This window comes from Paroedura picta, chromosome 4, assembly GCF_049243985.1.
Source record: "Paroedura picta isolate Pp20150507F chromosome 4, Ppicta_v3.0, whole genome shotgun sequence".
NCBI lineage: Eukaryota > Metazoa > Chordata > Lepidosauria > Squamata > Gekkonidae > Paroedura > Paroedura picta.
Genome location: NC_135372.1, coordinates 118,895,394 through 118,909,000, shown reverse-complemented (window position 1 = coordinate 118,909,000; position 13,607 = coordinate 118,895,394). Strand labels below are relative to the sequence as shown.

The following is a 13,607-nucleotide window of genomic DNA, read 5'->3' as shown; positions in this document are numbered from 1 at the left end:
TTTGTGCAAAAAATACAATGTTGCTAGACCTACGTACAAAACCAATTTCAAAGAACAGAATCTAAGCCAATACCAGACAAGAAGACATTGATCTAGATATGAAAGCAAAACAGTCCTGGGAACCTTTAAATTCCTAATTGCTCCTGAATATTCCTAATTGCTTCTGAATATTTCCAGGATTTTTTAGAACCCATTTCCTGGTACCCCAGAAAATCTCCTGTACCATTCAGAGATTTGGATATATCCAGAAAATACCAGTAAGATATTTTTCAGATATATATTCAGATCAGAAATATCCAAACGTCATCCCTACCTAGCATCCCAGTTTTCTGTGTTTTTTTTAAATTTCTTTATAATTGGGATTTGTACCCCCTCTCTGCAAGTGGACTCGACGTGGTTTGCAATATAAAATTAAACCATCAAAAAACAATAAAACAATGACTAGTCGGGAATCCAGCTCGAATGCTGAGGTGAAATTTGACAGCATCCCTCTACAATATTTTTCTCCCCAAATTCATCAGTAAGACGCAAACGGAGAACTCACACTGAAGAGTGATATGAAAAAATAGAGAGCAGCCAGAGGGAATATTAAATTGCATAAACCAAACATAATGCTGCTTTTTATTCAGCCTGTGCTGCTTTCTTTTCTGTGCAGGTAGTAAAGAGTCATTACTTGCCCCAAAACATGTTGGAGAATGACATGTACAGTGGGAAAGAAATTCTTTGCAGTGTTTCATAGAAGGTTGCCCTTCAGCAATCTTTGGATAATCATGTATGATGCTCATAGCTTAATTTGAAGTTTGGCTTTCTCGGGGCTCAGCTGTGCAAACTGTTTTCAGTGCCAGGATTACTCCTTAAATAAATGAAACAGGAAAGGAATGGAGTTTTCTCTCTTGCTAAAGAAAAAAACAATCTCCCAAACCCTGCCAGGATCTTTTAATGACACTCCTATTCAACAATGATTATGTCTGAATATAGATTAGAACATATACTACATCATAGTCTAAGTGGAAAGAACATTCATGCACTGGAATATTTATATGGTCAAACTACCTTGGCTACGGAGGGGAAGGGGGTGAACCAGAAGAAAAACCTTAGGTCCCAATTTAAGAGGAGTTCTTTTGGGGTTTTTTGCCAGTATGTAGTTTCAAATTCTTATTCAGAATTCAGCATGAGACACACAGAACCTCCCCTTTGACGCGCTAGCTGGCACTAGGTTTGTTTGAGCATAATGCCTAGATAATGGAATTCCAGCAATCTAGAGACGTGCTGTAGCCACTTCATCACGGCTAGACCCCAAATCTGTGATGGGAGAGTTTCTATACAGACTTCTACCCTGACTCCTGTTTTAGTTATTAAAAAAAAAAAAACAGAAAATACTCTATGCACTGAAAAGTTACTATTGATAGTTTCATGTTTCTGTGTTGCTCTATGTACAACATATGTGTTGCAAGCCATCCTTACAAAACTTTGCTTGTAGATTATGATTTATTACTATACTGTGTGCATCCGAATGGCACCTGAAGGTTTCAAGCTGTAACATTAACTGAATGGCTGCAGAGATGCAGGGGGGAGACCAGGGTGACATTAATAAATACAGGGTTTCCTGTATTTATAGCTAAGTGAACAATCTGGGCTACAGCCGTGCTTGAGTGTTGGTTTATCAGATTAGTGAGAAAAGAAGCACTGATAAACTGCTAAGAGGCCAAATGTCTAGCCATTTGCATGATGCAGCTTATCATGTGCACCCTGGCAATGGAGTGTAATTATGAGAGATTTTAGCTTGGTTGTCCTTTTTGCCAGATTGCTGCCAGGTGGGATTCTCTCAAAGGGATTTTAGCATTGTGGTGGTACATTTTGGTTTGTCTGCTTCTGTTGGGGACTTACTGCTCGCTAAGTAATGTGCATAAAGATCACAGATTTATGCCATCCCACGTGTTTTGACAGTCTGAAGTCTGTTTATTCTCATTCTGATTTTAATATCTGGACTTACATATATTTCTGTAAAAAATAAATGAGTGTCGTTCAATGTGATTTGGTTCAGTGTGTGTCGTAGTTATTTGGGAGAGAACAGTTATGCTACTACCATTAATAGAATAATTTCTGAGCTGAAGCTGAAACAGTCTGAAGGCACAGAGTAACTTCTGCCTTCCATTGTACATGGAGCTGAGAATAGGTCCTTCTCTCCAAGTTCAGGTATCAGTGCAACAATTTTATTTTATTTTATTTTATTTTATTTTATTTTATTTTATTTTATTTTATTTTATTTTATTTTATTTTATTTTATTTTATTTTATTTTATTTTATTTTATTTTATTTTATTAGAAAAGCAGCATAAAAGAACCAACTCTTTCTTCTTCTTCTTCTTCTTCTTCTTCTTCTTCTTCTTCTTCTTCTTCTTCTTCTTCTTCTTCTTCTTCTTCGTTAGCCCAAGTATTTTCTGAGTGGAACATATCTGGAAGTCGAGTACAGTAGTAAGATGATTCTAATTTTTAATTTATCCATATGGAACCTTGCACAGCATTGACCCATTATGCACGGGGGCAATAACGCACATTCGGGGTGGAATGGCGGCGACTAAAATCACTGATAACGCACGGTGCTGGCTGCAACCAGCCGCAGCTTCAGTGCATGCCGCCGAAAAAGCCGCGTTCGCGAAACGCGGAAGAAAGCACAGCTTCCAGGTGACCGAGGCAGAACCAGAAGTGGTGCCCGGATCGCCGCGTGCATAATCGGTTACTCCGGGTTTTGCCGCCGTCACGCCCCGCCTCGTGCATAACCGGTGTGCGTCGCGTCTTCCCCCTCCGCGTTTTCCATGTGACCCGAAATCGCCGTTTCGGCGGCCGTGCATAATGGGCCAATGGAAACAAACCTTAAGCCACTGTTAAACAGAAGAGAACAAATCAGAATTTGTCTTTTATGTATAAAGTTGCACCTTTTCTAAAGTTGAATACTGATCAACATCTCTCCCTTTTACAGACCCTTAACATAGTAACACCTCGGGTCCGGCCAGAAGATTGCAGTATTGGACTCCTACCCAGGAATCATGACAAGAACCGCTGCATGGATGTTCTTCCCCTGGATCGGTGCCTCCCCTTCCTCATCTCTGTCGACGGGGAATCAAGCAATTACATTAATGCTGCACTCATGGATGTAAGGCAAATTACAACCTTTGTAGCTAAATTATACAGAGTAGCAACTTTGGGTGTACTGTTATTTGCTGAAGAAACCTACAGCAGTATAAGTGGTTTTTCTCTTCATTTTACCTTCACCACAAACTGTGAAGTCAGTACTGCAGAGGGCGAATGATTGCCCACATTGCGTTTTGTGGCTGAATGAGAATTTGAACTTGGACTTTCCTGGCTTAAGTCTCTCGTAACTAATACACTATACTGTGTCTTACATAACATTTTAATCTTGAGTCATCCAGAACATTTTTGACCCACATGGGAATACTGAAGGAGATGGTTGTCTCTAGCCTTTATATAGAGTTTGAATACCAAATCTTATTCCGTCTTTTGTTCATGTAACCTGCTGCATCTCCTTTTATCAATGTTAGCACAGATATGTTTTGTTGCCGATGTTTCTCCTTAATAAATAAGAGAGAGTCAGGGATGGGCACAAACCTAAAAGTTCTGGTTTGGTTTGGATTCAGGGAGGCCCCTGAACCAAACAAATTAAACCAAGGCACATTTTTTTTTTAATGAACTAGCCAGTTTAGACCCCCTCCAGGAAAAAGGGGGGATTGCCTAGGAAAGGTTAAATAGCTGGCAGCCGCTTAACCCGCCCATTTCACTTACCCCCTCACTTTGAAGCGTGGACGGGGGGAGCAAAGCAGGTTTAATAGCTCACAGCCATTCATTTCTAAGACCTGATGGACAGACCCACTAGGCTGTTATGTTTAAATGGCTTACAGCCATGCAGCCATTTCAGCCTAACTGCAGGGCAGGTTTGCACAACTGCTGTTAGTCTGAAATGGCTTCAAGTCCGTTTCATTTTCCCCAATTGGAAGTGGCGTGGGGAACAAAATAGACAGGTTAAATAGCTTGCAGCCTTTTAAGCCTAACAACTGATGGGCATATCCACCAGGCTATTAGGCTTAAATTGCTGGCAGCTTCTCCACGCTTCCAAAGAGGAGTAAGCTAAACTAACCAATATACTGTCTGCCAACCATTTAAACCTAATAGTTGCACACCTGTCCATTGGTTGGGTCCATTTCATTTCCTCCCTTTTGGAAGTGGGGAAACAGAGATGTTGAATGGTTTGTAGCCATTTAAACCTAACAGCTGATAGGCAGAACCCCCCCCCCCCTATTATGTATAAACTAGGCAGAAAGCCCTTTGCAATGGGTGCTAGGATCCAGGGGACACTGGGAAGTGCAGATCTCTTTCTGTGTGTCTCTCTTTCCCTCTCCCTGTGTGTCTCAGTGTGCCTCGCAGCAGGAGGCATAGCAGATAATCAGAACCGGTTTGTAGGAGGGAAGCAGGGCTGGTGTACAGTTTGGGGGCAGCTCTCTCTGTGTGCCTCTCTGCCTCCCTTGCAGCAGGAGCAATAGGAGGGAACGAGGGCTTGTGTTCAGTCTGGCAGGGCTCTGTGTGTCTCTCTCTGTCTCTGGCATGTCTGAGAGGAACATAGCTAGCGTCCAGGGAGGCAGGGCAGGAGCTGTAGGGTCAGGGCCAATCAGCAATGCTGGTGGCACCCTGATTGGCCCTATTCCAATTCAGACATCCAGACACGTTCCACCCCCAGGCTGTTTCACAAATATATAGAGGAACCATGGATAAGGATGGCCGAAACAGCTGAACTGAACTGGCCAAATTCCCAGTAAATGTTTGGGGGAGGCGCTTTCCCTGAACATGTCAGGGGCTGCAAACCAGGACAAGTTCATGCTGAATGCTGGCTCATCAACCAGTTCATGTACATCACTTAATCAGATGAGACACTAGAAAACAACAAAAAAGTTGTTCATCCAGAGGGGGTGCTGATGTCAACACCTAGTTCCTTGTCTCCCAGCCACAAATTCTTCTGAAGTTTAGGACAGGTTTTTAATATGAGGACAAGCATACATAGAGAAATAACTTTCCTGTTGAGCAAAGCCAGGAACAAAAATAAAAAAAAAATAAAACAGACGTAAAAGTCACCCAAATGCACATACTGATGGTATACTTATGATTACTGAGCTTTTGGTTTGAATAGGCCAAGTCTTCACTTTCTTCAGGTCATGCCAAAAGGCCTGGTTCTCGGTGAAATAGACCTGTGTCTCAAACTTACCAATTATGACTACAGGTGAGGGCTTACATTGGAAATTTTTTCTCACAAAATAATGTATTCCTGTACGCATCAGGGGAAAAGATGACTCTAAAACCTTGCCGTCTAGCATACATTCCCTGTGAATGGAATTATTTTGGAGAGTCAGCTTGGTGTAGTGGTTACAAGCAGCAGCTTCTAATCCAGCGAGCTGGGTTTGATTCTTCAAATACAGTGACCATGGGCTCGCCACAGCACTGATAAAGCTGTTCAGGGCTCTCTCGGCCTCACTTTCTCACAGGTGGGGAGAGGAAAGGGAAATTGATTGTAAGCCACTTTGGGACTCCTTTGGGCAGTGAAAAGCAGGGCATAAAAACCAATTCTTCTTCATCTAGAGCAGCAGTTTGTCATGTGAAGACCTGCTGGCAGAGGGATAATGCAGGTTTATTAGTTAATTTAAGAGAAAGACTAAAGACTTGTTTCTCAGGAAGATCTTGCTTGCTTGCTTGCTTGCTTGCTTGCTAAAGCAACATCAGTGGGGGGCACTTGGTTGTTCCTTCTTCTCTGTCTAGTTGTGGAGCGGCTAAGGGAACCATTACTGACAGTAGGATAAAGTAGGATATCTATCACAGGGTGAATGAAAAAAAAAGTCACCCTGCAGTGTGAGAAAATAATCCTTATCTGCATTTCCTCTTGCCAGTACAATCACAAATTTCCTGCATGGTTTTTATTTTTATCATTTTTTTGGACGGGGGTTACTAATTAAACTCTGCATTGAGGGAAATCAACTACGACTGTAGTGTTGTTCTATATTGTTTCTATTTATTTTCTATATTGTTTCTATTTATTTTCTATATTGTTTTTCATTTTCCCCCTTTGTTTAGCATGTACTCAGCTGAAGTTGCGACTAGGGGTACTGGGATTTGGAAAATATTAAAGAAATCGGATTTCTTTTTTTCAGTCCCATTAAAATGGAAAATCATTCCAGGGCTATCTTGGACTTTGGAGGGGGGGTTCTTTTTTGAGGTAGAGGTGCCACATTTGCAGCATAGCTGCAAAGATTTTAAAAAGACTCCAAGATTTAAAAAAGATTGGACCAGTGGGTCTGATTCTAGGGTCCCCAAAATAAGATGCTCCCATCTTCTACTGCTTTTAATGGAAGGGCAGGAAGTTCACTCAGGGCTTGCAAAAGGGTTTGCTGTCCCTTTAAATATCTTCTACAAGTGGCAAGTTAAATTCATCTGTCCAGTTGTCCCAAAAATTCTTGAGTATTTTTCGGATTTTTCAGGGGTAGCCATTTTTTGCTAGGCAACATTTAGCCCTAACTGACAGAATAGTGACAAAATACTGATAAAGTATTTTTGACTATCTTTTCTAGCTCAGATATACTGAATGTTTGCAACTGTGGTGAGAACCATTTCTGTACAATCTGTTTGTGTTTCTTCGTGTGTGTGGGGGGGGAGAGAGTCTTTTTAAAAAGCTTCAGACACAGGAGGTTGTCTTGTTGAAGTGATTCTGAGACACAGCGATAGCAGATATCTGTTATATAACAGCTGAGTGAGCAAAGGACTTTACTGCTTCGTTGAGCAGAAGCTGTTTTCCACATGAGCCATTTGTACCTAACTCAAGAGTTGTGCAGCTGCCTGCATAGAAAATGCCATTTGTGATTAAGTTCGCGTTTACAAAGAATGCATACAAATCAATTCACCTCAGAGCTGAGATCATTTTCATGCCTCATATCTAGGGGTGTACAAAATGTATTTGGGGGGTTGGGTATATTAAACCCTCCAAATATCAGCATTGCCTGATATTCCTGTATTAAATGGCTTTTGCAAGCTGCAGTGGCATGAATGAACTTTTAAGGTACTTAGAAGGCCCACAGTCTCTTTAAATGCCCTCTCCAAGTCTAGAATTCACTCTGACGGAATTTAAAGGAACTGAGAGCCCTTTAAATTCACTTTAATTGTGGTTATCCAGCAGTAATGAGATATCCTAATTCAGATAGCAGAAAAATAGCGAAAAATATATCCGACTGAATTAATTCCAATAAGGTATTTTTCATGTGTGTGGGAGGGGGGGAACCGGGGAGTTGGCTTGGATTAACTGAATGCACTCCTCATAACCTTCTTCTGATCTTCCTTATCCTGCCCTTGTTACAAAGTCTTTGGGTTTTGTTTTGCCTACAGACTTGACTTATCCTCGTAGCAGTTGCATGCCCAGAGCACTGTGGAGCCCCCCCCTGTTACCCAAATTGCGTGGACACGTGTCCTAAAACACGTATCTTTGAGCTTGTGGGGAATATTAGCTCAAATGCTGCGAGAGGGGGGTAACTTAGCGTTATCGGATCGTTACCTTTGTATACGAGGGTTATTCCACCTGTAGGAACTCAAGGCAAACACAGATTTAAATGGTAAAATGTTAATATAAGCTTTTATTGAAAGGAAAATAACAAAAAGACACACTAATAGCTAACACACATACAAGCAGTCATATAGAGAAGGGGGAGGAAGAGTGGAAGGCTTGATAGTTACCTGTCCGAGGAGTGGTGGGTCAGAGGAAGGAGCACGAACCAGCGTGGGAGGTCCCGGGTTGGAAGACACTCAGAGTGGCTGTGTGAAGCCACAGTTTTTATAGGATTTTGGGAAGGGGGCTATGTGACAAGGCTCAGGTAAGCATGTGCTGGAAGTTTCCAGGGTCCCCAGAGATTAGGACAATACCTGGCCAAGTGGGGGGGGGTGATGGCCGTAAATGGATTTGGATAAAGGTATTAATGGCTCTGAGGAAGAGAGCCATCAGGTCTAGCTGGCAGGGTGTGGGGAGGAAATATCCCCTGGCAGAGGGGCCAAGTGTGAAAAATGTTGCAAGACAAAGGATTTTCCTAGGAGCCTTTAGGCAAACAGGAGGAAGCCAGTCCACTCACTTAGAAATACAATGGGGGGGGGGGGGTCGAGAGTAGGGCATGGAGGCACCTGGATTTCCAAACCAGTAGCTGAGAACAAGCCTAGGCTTGTCCTGTTTCCTAAGATGGAGTCTGCTCTGACATTGCCCTGCCAGAGTGACTTGGTCTGTCCTGTGTCTAGCTTGCTCCCAAGTCTAGACTGTCGCACTGCTCTATAGGTTAAGGAGTACAGTGTGCCAAGCCATAAGGCAGGGATCCTGCCATGCGTAACATTCCCCCCCTTCTGTAGTGAATTATATGTCCAATTTATTCACTACAGACCAATGTATAATGCGTTAGTGGCGGCAAAGATTGAAATTCAGACTGGAAATTCAGAGAGAAAAGTGGGGCCATCTTCTGCCACTCCAAAAACTACAAAAACTTAAGCCAAATTAAAAACAAAACACATTTAGGAGGGGTTTGGGTGACTTAAGGAAAGCTGTGAAGTTGCTGTTCCTCTTTACCACAACCACTCAAAACGAAATGTAACATACATGAACTATGAACTAGCTAAGCGTGAGGTCTCCACCATATGAATAAAGTAATGAACCAATGCAAACTAATACATTGAGCAAGGCAACCTAGCAAACAATAGACAAAAAGCAAATGCAGTGAAAACCAAATTCTATGCAGGCAGGAAACTGTGGGCAGTACTGAGCAATATTTTAGAATGTGAGCACTAGGCAATCCTAAAAATGCTGGCAATGAATATCAAGCAATTACTATGAAGCAGGCAGAAAGTGGTAGAAACTAAAAAGTTAGACAATGAACTAAGCAATGGCTTCTAATAAGCAATGCAATAAGAACAAAGTAAAGCTAAGCAATTTAGCAAAACTTATATACATAAACTTGCAAACTATTTAAAACTGATACAGGCACAATGCAATAGACAGTGAGTTGAAATACAGGGCACAATACAATTTGGAATACAGACAATACAGTTTGAAAAACTTCCTCCCCCCCTTGTCCCATTGGTAAAGGTGGGAGTGAAGCTGGAGATTCCTTGAATAGTTGAACATGAGGATTGATGAAGATGAGCGACTGGTTCAGCAGTTGAAGATGTTGATATATATATATGCATATATATATAAGACATTGCTGGGTGATGTTTGCAAACACATAGAATGGTGAAGGGGGTCCTCCATGGGGGTAAAAAGCAACTTTGGCGAGGATCCATTTTATGAGAGAGCCACTGGCAAGAGGTTGTGGCAACAAGCAAATAGCTGGAGATGTGTGCAGGTCCGGGTTAGCTTGCAAGTTGATCTTCTTCCCCCCCTTGTGACTGAAATGGCAGGGGAAGAGGCAGTAAAGGCACTAATCCAGGGCGTCAGAGCGTACACAGGGTCAGAGATTGCATATAGAAGAAACAGCAGGCAGGCTGGGCAGTGAGGCTTCATAGACCAGGAGCTGGGGTAAACAGCAAGCATCAGTAGTTCACCAGCAAGTAGGCTGAGGCAGAAAGCGCAGAGCAGGAGGTCACAGGACATATCCATAGCAAACGCAGGCAGAGGATCGCTGTCATCTTGACCAGGTCAGGTCTGGAGGTTGGCGAGCAGGAACAGCATGCAGGCAGGACCATCAGGAATTGGTTGTGATGCACAAGCCTGGAGCCTCCTTAGGGCAGACTTGGCAGACGTGGGTTGCAAGAATGTTTGAGTGGCCCAGGGCCTCAACAGCACAGTGGAGCTGAAGAGCTCAAAGGGGAAACACCCAATTGAGAGAAGGACAAAGATTGACAAAAGTTCAATGGAGAAGTGTGTGCAGCTGCAAAGAGTGAGGCTGCAAAGTCTGTTGAGGCTGGGCTCAAGTAGGCACACAGCCTGATGGATATACAGATCAGGAAAAATACTCAAAAATTTAGAGCTTTGAAGACAATGAACTCAAATGAAAGATGGAGGCAGAGGGGTGCCCCCATAAGTGACTGTCAAAAAGATCTACTGTGGTGGGTGCCCACCATGACCTTACAGAGACTGAAAATAGAATTTAAGAGGAGCTAGATGCCATCTCCAGGGAGGGAGATGGAGATTAGAGTGCAATCATAAGACAAGGGAAGGAGGTTGCCAAACTCCTGGTGAGTTTGGGAATTTGAGAGAAAACTGATAGATTACTATGGGTGACTAAAGCAAGATGCTTTGTAGAAATACACAAGAGGAGAGAAAGTCCTGGAAGTCCTGGAAGAAGAAGATAGTTTTTGGAGGCTAGTTCTACTGGACATGTGCATGCCCGCTGCACTGTTGTGTAAAAAGAAGCATTCAGTAAAAGAATCAAAGAGCCAAAGTTAAAGGTTCCTGCAAACATGTTGCAAATGGTCTATGAATGAATAGATTAGCAGCTCAAATACACACACATATATATGAGGGGAAAAAATAAGAATTGCTAGGTAGAATCTGGTCAATTGCTTCCCAAGTTAATAAGCACAAAAAGAAATAGAAGCTCTATGCAATAGGTTAAAAGCATAAGCAGAAAACATACTACAGATTTTTCTCTATAAGGAACATAAGATAAATCAAAACACAAAAAGAAAGCTTAAAAACAAAACTTGGATAGTGATCTATAAAGATCTTGCTATAAAGAGCACAAGAGAGGACTCCTAATTAAAAGAGGACTCAAAAACATGGCAAAAGAATTTGCAAAATATTGTGGATTGACATCTTTTAAAAGTTACATTGGAGTACTGCTGAGAATATGAGTGGGAACGAATGAATGAGAGGAACATGAAGATGAAGTCAGAGTCCCATTACACAATAGTGTGTCAAAATAATTGTGTTCTTAAGGAGGAAAGACTGTTCCTCTGTACATACACAGAGTGCCTTTTCATAGGAGTCAGGCTGAGTGGAAGCCTGAGTGCCCAAATGAAAGGTCTGTATGAAGCTTTCTAAACATATTCAAAACAAAAACAAAATTGCAAAAACAGATTTTTTTTACGAAAAAAGGAAAAAAAGTGTTAACTGCAATTAAAATTTGAAATAGGAAGTAAAAATGTCAGAGGGAAAAACTATGGAGGGAATGCTTTTTCTCAAAGAGAAAATATTTCAAATACTAAAAGCAGCCAAAATTGTCTTAAAATAAAAACTAAAACAAAACATGTTTTAGAACAGAACAATTTTACTGTACTCTCCCCCCCTTAGATTCTCTCTGAGGTAGGGGTCAGTCTTTAAAGAAACAAAACTTCTTCCCTTACTGCTTTAGGAAGAAAGAATAAAGTTCCTTTGTTATGTGGATTAGTTGCCTGGATGGGGGAGAGAGCAAGGCATGAGTCATGGGGCTGAGTGCCTAGGAAGGCAGTTAGACAAAGAGAGTCTGTTTTAAGATTGCAAAATAGTGGCTGTTTCAGTGTGACTGCAACTATAGCTGGAGGCTCTACCATTTGCAGCCAAATTTAAAATTTGAAAATTTAAAAAGTAAAAATGGAAGCACACATGTTAAATTAACTCAGTGGCACTGGAACTATTTGTGGAAGTTGAGAAAATAATTGGAAATCTGTTAACTTTAGGGAAGCTAAGAGCCTTGCAACAAATTCTTCCCTGTTAAAACAATTGTTGTCAACTTGGATTTTGGAACTCTGTACAGGTTCAGAGACAAGATTTCCTTCCTGACTCTGTGATGGGGGAACTGAGAATATTTTCTCTTCTTTAAAGACAAGAGATGAAGCTGAGTTACTGGGTCTACTGTATTTTCTTTTCAATTTATTATCTGTGTGGCTTTGGAAATCCAGTACATTTTGCAAATGGGTTTTTACATTTAAAAGTTCACCCTGGAATTCCTTGTTTTAAATCTTGTTTCTGGGTAAGAGTTTTAAATTTCTCTATTTCCTTCTGCCAATCCTTAGGGGATTGAGAAGAAATTTCTATGGGGCTAGTTTTCTGTAGCTCACATCTAAGTATGTCTCTGTTCCTTTTCTCTCTAATGGCCTTTACAAAACCACACATGAGTACAGATGTGGGTTTGTCATGATACTGGGACATGTCTGCTCCAGCATTTCTAAGTTCCCGCCACAGAAAAATCCGGTCACTAATTTTATTCTGCTGCTGAGGGGCAGAATTTCTATTCTGAAAGTATTTAGGTTTGAGAGTATTTTGGGGGAAATTATTTGAAGGGAAACCATTTTGTGGCTTACTCCTTTCTCCTGGCTTTTGTTTGCTCCAGCCATTAGGTGGCTGCAGGGAGCGATTGTCTCTATTCCTATTAGAATTGGGGTGATTCTGATTAAAGCGGTTCTCCCTCTTGATCCTGTACTGAGAGTGGAGACCACTGTTTGCCTGAATGTTTAAATTTTTGGAGTCCTGGTTAGTGGGAAATTCAAGAGAACCTGATTCTCTAAGCTGGCCTGCAATGGGGAGCAGTTTCTGGATTTCCTGCCTCTCAGTTCTATCTGCAGGGGTTGTAACTAGAACTCGGTGGAAGGGAGCTGAATTTTCCCCTCGGGGTTCTATGAACATTTTGGGGCTTATTTCTTCTGGCAGAGGCTCAGAAGGTAGAAGGGGAAGAGTCTCTGTATGAATTGTGGCAACTAGAGCCCTTTGGAGCTCTAACTGCTTTTCAAGTTGCTGCATTTTTCTATGGCATGCCTCATGGCTTACTTGAGCATGCTTGGCCACATTGTTCTCCACTAGGAACTGTGCAGCTCCCTTGATCTTAACTAGCTCTGCTTCTAGCTCAAGAATGCGAGCCTCTGCTACCTCAGCTCTTTGCCTTGTGGCTTGGAGCTGACTTTCTAGTTCCTGGATGGTCTGAAGCTGATGAGCCTTCTCCACCCGTGCACTCAAGCGCTCAGTTCTCATGTCCTCCATCTCGGAGAGGTGGATGATATGAGCCTCACGCTGTTCTAGGAGATCAGCTAACTGGGCCTCCCGTTGTTCGAGACGGTCAGTCAGTTGAGCTTCCTGCTCCTTCAATAGGGCATCCTTTTCTTCTAGGGAATGTTGCAGCTCAGCAATCTGAGCTACACTGTCCTGAAGTGCAACAAACATACCCCAAGTGGCATAAGAGTCCTTACTGCCACCCCCGAGCTTCCTGGTGTTACACCATTCTTGGAAAGCCTCGGTAAGGGTTTCCAGTGGGTTGGAGCTTTTGAAAGCTCCCGGGCGCCAGGGGTTCCGGCCGCCCTTCTTGGTCACCCAGAGTGTCAGTCTGTCTGCCGATTCCTTGCGGGCAATCAGGCTAGTCAGATTGAATCTGGATGCCATTTCTTCCTATTAATTTCCAAGATCTTAAAGGGGACGGGGCTTGGTTTTCTGGCTTCTTGTCGCTGGGCAAGCAAACACAGAGGGGATGAGTTGAGGGGCAGCCGCTGCTCGTCTCTTGAACAGCAGGGGAGAGAGGGAAAAGGATCCCGTGGAGTTTAACCTCTCACGGGTGTGGCTAGTTTGTTTTTGGCTGAGAATGGCCGGGGCTCTTCTCAGTTCAGGGCAAAAACTACCGA

General features: G+C 42.4%; 1 protein-coding gene across 10 annotated transcripts in view; it reads left to right on the top strand.

Annotated features, from left to right (window-relative positions):
- Nucleotides 1-13,607, top strand: part of PTPRT (protein tyrosine phosphatase receptor type T) — a 769,637-nt gene that overhangs the window by 730,535 nt on the left and 25,495 nt on the right. For all 10 annotated transcript variants that reach the window (XM_077335394.1, XM_077335396.1, XM_077335393.1 and 7 more), the window contains one exon: nucleotides 2,980-3,153. In XM_077335394.1, the coding sequence (XP_077191509.1) occupies nucleotides 2,980-3,153 (174 nt within the window). The remainder of the gene's footprint in view (nucleotides 1-2,979; nucleotides 3,154-13,607) is intronic.